This window comes from Epinephelus moara, chromosome 14 (genome assembly GCF_006386435.1).
Source record: "Epinephelus moara isolate mb chromosome 14, YSFRI_EMoa_1.0, whole genome shotgun sequence".
In the NCBI taxonomy this organism is placed as follows: Eukaryota; Metazoa; Chordata; class Actinopteri; order Perciformes; family Serranidae; genus Epinephelus; species Epinephelus moara.
The window spans coordinates 11391971-11397970 of record NC_065519.1 but is presented as its reverse complement, the minus strand read 5'-3'; the positions used below and the strand labels follow the sequence as shown (position 1 = coordinate 11397970).

Below are 6000 nucleotides of genomic sequence, written 5' to 3'. Positions count from 1 at the left end.
CATTGTATTTGCTTGTTTATTTCTATTGACCTGTTCAGCACTTTGGTCAACCTTGGTTGTTTTAAATGTGCTTTATAAATAAAGTTTGAGTTGAGTTGAGTTGAGTTGTTGTTGTTGTTGTTGTTGTTGTTATTGTTATTATTATTATTATTATTATTATTACTACTAATATTATTAATTTATGTATTTATTTGTTATTTAGGTTACATTAAGTGGCTAGGAATTGCATTATGTGGCAATTTTAGAAAGTAAGGGCATTTTCATATTTGTAGATAGAGTGGACATTTTTAGAATGTGAAGATATTTTGGAAAGTATAAAGATTTCTTTACAAAATAAGGATGTTTTTGTAAGGGGGGGCATTTTAGAAAGCATATTTTATTTTGAAAACAAGAAAATTTGGGGGAAAATTTTGAAAGTAAAGAAAGTGGGGACATTTTTATGAATGGTAGGACATTTTTGAAAGTGAGGACATTTTCAGAAAGCAAAACTATTTGTACATAGAACTTTTTTACAATGTACAAAAAGATATTTTGGAAAATATTAAGCTTTTTTTTTCCAAAATAAGGACATTTTTTAAGTTGGAGGACATTTTTAATTGGGGGGGCATTTTTAGAAAGTATATTTTATTTTGAAAACAAGAACTTTTTTTTTATTTAGAAAGTGAAGACTTTTTGGGAAGTGGGGACATTTGTAGGACACAGAGGACATTTTTGAAAGTGAGGACATTTTTGGAAAGCAAAACTATTTGTAGATAGAATGGACATTTTTAGAATGTGAAAATATTTTAGAAAGTATGAAGATTTAAAAAAAAAGTATATTTTTTGTAAAAAGGGGGTATTCTTAGAAAGTATATTTTATTTTGAAAACAAGAATTCCTTTTGGAAAACTTGTAAAGTGAAGACATTTTGGGAAGTTGCAACATTTTTGAATTTTTGAAAGTGAGGACATTTTCAGAAAGTAAAACTATTTGTGGATAGAAAGAGCATTTTTAGAATGTGAAGATATTTTGGAAAATATTAAGCTTTTTTTTTTTTTTTACAAAATAAGGACATTTGGGGGGGGGGCATTTTTAGAAGGTATATTCTATTTTGAAAACAAGAACTTTTTCTTTTTTAATCTAGAAAGTGAAGACATTTGACAGTGGGGACATTTGTAGGAAACAGAGGCCATTTTTGAAAGTGAGGACATTTTCAGGAAGCAAAACTATTTGTAGATAGAAAGGGCATTTGAGGACATTGAAGATTTTTTCTTTTTTTTAAATGATTTTTTTTAGTAAAAGGGGGTGCATTCTTGGAAAGTATATTTTAATTTTGAAAACAGGAACTTTTTTTAATTAAGAAACAGAGGACATTTTTGAAAGTGGGGACATTTTCAGAATGTAAATTTGGGTAAGTATGAAGATTTGTTTTCTACCAAGGATTTATTTGTAGGGGGTGCATTTCTAGAAAGTAGATTTTATTTTGAAAACAAGAAACATTTTTGGAAAATTTTGAAAATGAAGACATTTTGGGAAGTGGGGACATTTTAAGAAAGCAAAACTATTTGTAGATAGAAAGGACATTTTTTGAATGTGAAGATATTTTGGAGAGTATGAAGATTTTTTTCTTTACAAAAAAAGGATTTTTGTAAAGGGGGGGCATTTTTAAAAAGTATATATATATATTTAAAAAAAAAACAAGAAAATTTTGGGGAAAATTTATAAAGTGAAGACAATTTGGGAAGTGGGGACATTTTTAGGAATGTAAGGACATTTTCAGAAAGCAAGATCATTTTTGCAAAGGGAGGACATTTTGTGAAGACATTAATTAGAAGTAAGGACAGTTTTAAAAAGTTTTGTTTTTTTCAAACAAAGAATGTTTTTAGAAACTGAGAAGGACATACTCTGGAAAGTTATAACAAAATGACATGTGGAGAACAGTTTAGAAGCTGAGACAATGTAGAAATAAAAGATTCAATCTTATAAAGCAGCATTTTCTCCAGACTTAAATCTGTACAGGCTGAGTATGGAGGTTTATAAAACAGAGAGGCATATTGAAGACATTTAAAAGTGAAAATATATTTTCAACGTGTAGCTGTAAGATTCACTTAGGTGTTTAAGAAAACACAATTTTTTATTGTACATGGATCATTTTTGTTTTTGAGTGAGACTGTTTTAAAACTGCAACAAAATATCCTTATTGAATGGAAGGTTTGTAAATATATTGGCTTTCATGTCAGTCATTTTAAGTATAGATTTGTGAGGAGAACAATGTACAGGATTTGTCTTTAGGTTGTGGGTCAGTGTGGTTTTACTCACAAAGTCTGAGCCAGTCCCATCTGTCGTCCCACTTGAACATCATCTCCTTCCTTTTCTCCATCAGCTGCACCAGCTTCTCTTTGATCTGACACAAGCAGTTATACAGTCGCAGTTACATATCAGCATTATTAAACAACTCAGCCCCAAGACTGGCTATTATCCTCTAAGAATTAGTATTGTGAAGTAATTAACCGCACGTTAAATTCAGGCCGGGGTCAATTGCTCATTTAAATTCTTTTGGCTTTTCCATTTCTAATTAGTGTTTGCTTTATAGTCTCCCTGATGAGTGTAAGATGAGTGGAAATTTTTCTTTCGTGGCAATCCAATTGGTTCCATTGTGCCAGACAAGAACAATCACTCCCAGAAAAGTAATTAAATCTAATGAAAGCAGCAATTTGAGGCCCAGCTGAGGATGAAAAGAAGCTGTCTTTGCTGCTGAAGCCTTACCTCAGCAGAGTCTCGGTGCTTGCGTGTCAGCAGGGCTTTGCCGAGGTCTATGCAGTCAGTGAATTTTGCTCCCCTGGCCTCGATTTCTGAGCGGATCCCCTGGTGGTACTTCTGCAGGAGCTCCACAGATGAGACATCCCTGATGCAGGGGAGGAAAAGATACAGAGTGATAACAGGTAATGCATGAAGTGTATCTACCTCTGTTGGTGGGGACAGGAACTGCAACAGTAATGACCAGCCTCTGGCAACTTTACAGTATTCTTTATCTAATACTGTAGTTGTACAATATAAACTCAAACTAGTAAGATGAACAGTTATAAAGAGAAAATACGCTAAAGCTCAAAACATATATTTTCTGCTTGTGAACAAATCAATTTTTTAACTGCATTTAATAACCTGAATATTCTTCATTACAGTTACTATAACTTTCATATCACGTGGTGAACACAAGCTAACAAATTTGGGCCAACTGGGACCAACTACTGAACAATAAGTGTGAGAACAATAGCCCCGATAACAAATTAAAATCCCTTTAAAACTTCTGTTTATCACTTTAATTATACAGTAAATAATATGAAATATATAGTTTTAATTAATTCATTTTATTCAAGGCTATATTTTATTACTCAGTCAAGAATATTCACACTAAAACATTATTTTAGTGACTCATGAAATTTATAAATTGAATAAAAAATAAAACTTAAATAGTCAAGGGCAAGTTTTTGGGGTGCGTGAATCATATTTCTCTTTAGAAAAAAGAAAATATAGCTTTTGGAAATGGCAGAAATCAAGTTTTATTAATTTATCTAAACTGACATTTTATTACTTAGTCGACATTTTTCTTTCGTTTCCACATAAACAAACAGATTAAAAAATAAAATATGTATATATACATATAAAAATATTACTTAATTAATTTCCAAACTTATACGGGCTATTGAAATTTATGTGAATATAAAGTAAAACTTAAATACTATTTTTGCAAGGTTTCAGGTTTATTTGTCAGCTGTCTGAATCAGACATCTGATGGACTTTGCAGGAATTAATGTTGATACTAACTCAGAGTATGTGTCATTAAAAGTGTGAGGTCCATAACGTGCTCACCTGGGTTTCTCCTGCGTCTCTATCTGCTGGATGATGCTCTCCATCCAGGCCATCAGGTCTCGCACCATGGTGAAGAAGCGGAACTTCTCAGCCGTGTCCACCAGTTGCGCCCTGCGGCCGTCGCAGGCGTCCAGCAGGCCTTTCCAGGCTTCCACCACCTCTCGCTCTGTGGCCTGGATGGCGTCCGCTTGGCCTCCTGCATACTGGGCATGAAGCCGTGCAGCGGTCTCCTGGAACTGTTGAACCTGGAGGAAGAAGAATGAAGGAGAGTCAATATGTGTTTTGCTTTACATGGATGATTGATAGGGATAAATATTAGGGCCAAGTGAAAGAGGAGGGGGATTTGTATGATGTGATTTTGAGAATTAAGTTGAAATGTCAAGAATAAAGTCAACTCCTCTGGCTTATCAAATGTGTCGTCATACAACACATCCTCTCAATACTGCACACAGGCTTGCATCTGTCCATTACCGGCTATTTCAGGCTGCACAACTGCCGCCAGCTCTTCCAAGTTTTTGTGGTTTCTCCCTCTGAATAGCACAATCTTTAAACAGCCCAATAATATTCTCCCTGTTACCAAACAATTCTGAAGTACACCAGTTCATATACACAAAGTATTTTGTTCAGGCAGCCATACGCACCAAGGCGAGTAGCTTGATTTATTCTCAAAACTTTGACTTGAAGCTCCAAATGTTAACTTTTTTCTTAACCTTTCAACTTTGTTCTCAGTCTGATTTATTTTTAGCTTTGGTTGGTCAGCCCATAAAAAATTCTCCAACCTTTGGCAGCTGCAGTTTTTGCCCAGGGAGGCTGAAATTTGGCATTGAGGTCACAGCTATTGCTAATTGTCCGTAGTTTCAACATTAGAAGGCTGTTCTTTCGCATTTGTGTGCTAAAGGGGGAAAGTTTTCTCTGAGCTCGCCTTAAATCTGAGTTTAACACGTGTTTGTATGAGGAGGATTTTGTGACTTCACAACCAGTTTGGAGGGCAATTGTAATCCAATATGCAACTAGTGTAACTCAAGGATATTTAAAGGATAGAGCTACAGGAAGCAGCAGAGCAGAGTGATAAGATTCACATTAATATTACATTTATTATTTTGACCCACTGTTGATGTAAAAATATTGATCACTGCAGCTTTAATTTTAAAATCTTATCAACTGGTATTTCCTCCCAGAGCGATGAGATTAAGGATCTGAAATAAATGTTAAAGTTCCCCCACTGGACCGCCGTTTATGGCTTCTCGCCCTTTGATACAACTTAGCACAGTTGCCCCAAATATTGCAGCACTCTCTCCTCCCTACAGATGTGAATCATCAAAGTCTGCCTCTTGGCCGCTACCTGCTGTGTTCCCTCAGAGCAAAAGGGCTGATCCCCTGTGTTGTACCTGTTTGCCTAGAGCGCTGATGTCTCTCTCAAAGGCAGCGTGCATTCTGTGGAAGGACTCTGCTTTGCTGAAGTCCTCTCCCACATCTTCCGGCAGCTCTTTCTGCTTCTCGTGGATCTGAGCCACTAGCTCCTTCCCATCGTCAAAGTACCTTAAAGAAAAAGGGATTGATCTCTTAGTCTCATTGGATCTGTGTGTGTTATCATCACATTTGTCATCCTGCTTATAGAAATCGACCTATTTGGACACGTTTTGTTGCATTACAGGATTAGACGTGAATCTAAACGACATCAATCCAGATAACTGTTCGTCTCTCTGGTGCATCAATACTGTTTTCCTTACTTGAACAGTTCGTAAGATGTAGTGAGGTGCTGAGCCCGAGTGTCGATGAGCTCAAGCAGATCAGCCCAGCTGTCATTGATGGTGTCCTTCCACTCTGCCATGGTGGCTGCCTCGGTGTGGCCCGCTTCGATCAGCTCGTCTATCGTCTCGTTGACCATGTCCACTCGCTCCTGACCCACCATCCCCGTCTCCCGTGCAAACTCTCGGAACTTATCCCTCAGAAGCTAGAGAGAAAAGATAGATATGTTTGTTTGTTTGTTTTTTACAGGTAACAACAGAATCAGAGTTTGTATTTCAATTCCAGCAATTTATATAATCTTTTCCAGAATTTCCATGCTGTTATTTTTTCACAGCTATGCCTATGTGGCTCACAAGCATTTTTTTTTTTACATACATTTTCTTAAAAATAATCATGCAATACG

General features: G+C 35.8%; 1 protein-coding gene across 5 annotated transcripts in view; it reads right to left on the bottom strand.

Annotated features, from left to right (window-relative positions):
* The window catches only part of sptb (spectrin, beta, erythrocytic), a 73747-nt gene that overhangs the window by 11109 nt on the left and 56638 nt on the right, over positions 1–6000 (bottom strand). For all 5 annotated transcript variants that reach the window (XM_050061048.1, XM_050061049.1, XM_050061050.1 and 2 more), the window contains 5 exons: positions 5579–5802; positions 5237–5387; positions 3849–4093; positions 2745–2883; positions 2298–2382 (listed from right to left, as the gene is read on the bottom strand). In XM_050061048.1, coding sequence (XP_049917005.1) covers positions 2298–2382; positions 2745–2883; positions 3849–4093; positions 5237–5387; positions 5579–5802 — 844 coding nt within the window. The remainder of the gene's footprint in view (positions 1–2297; positions 2383–2744; positions 2884–3848; positions 4094–5236; positions 5388–5578; positions 5803–6000) is intronic.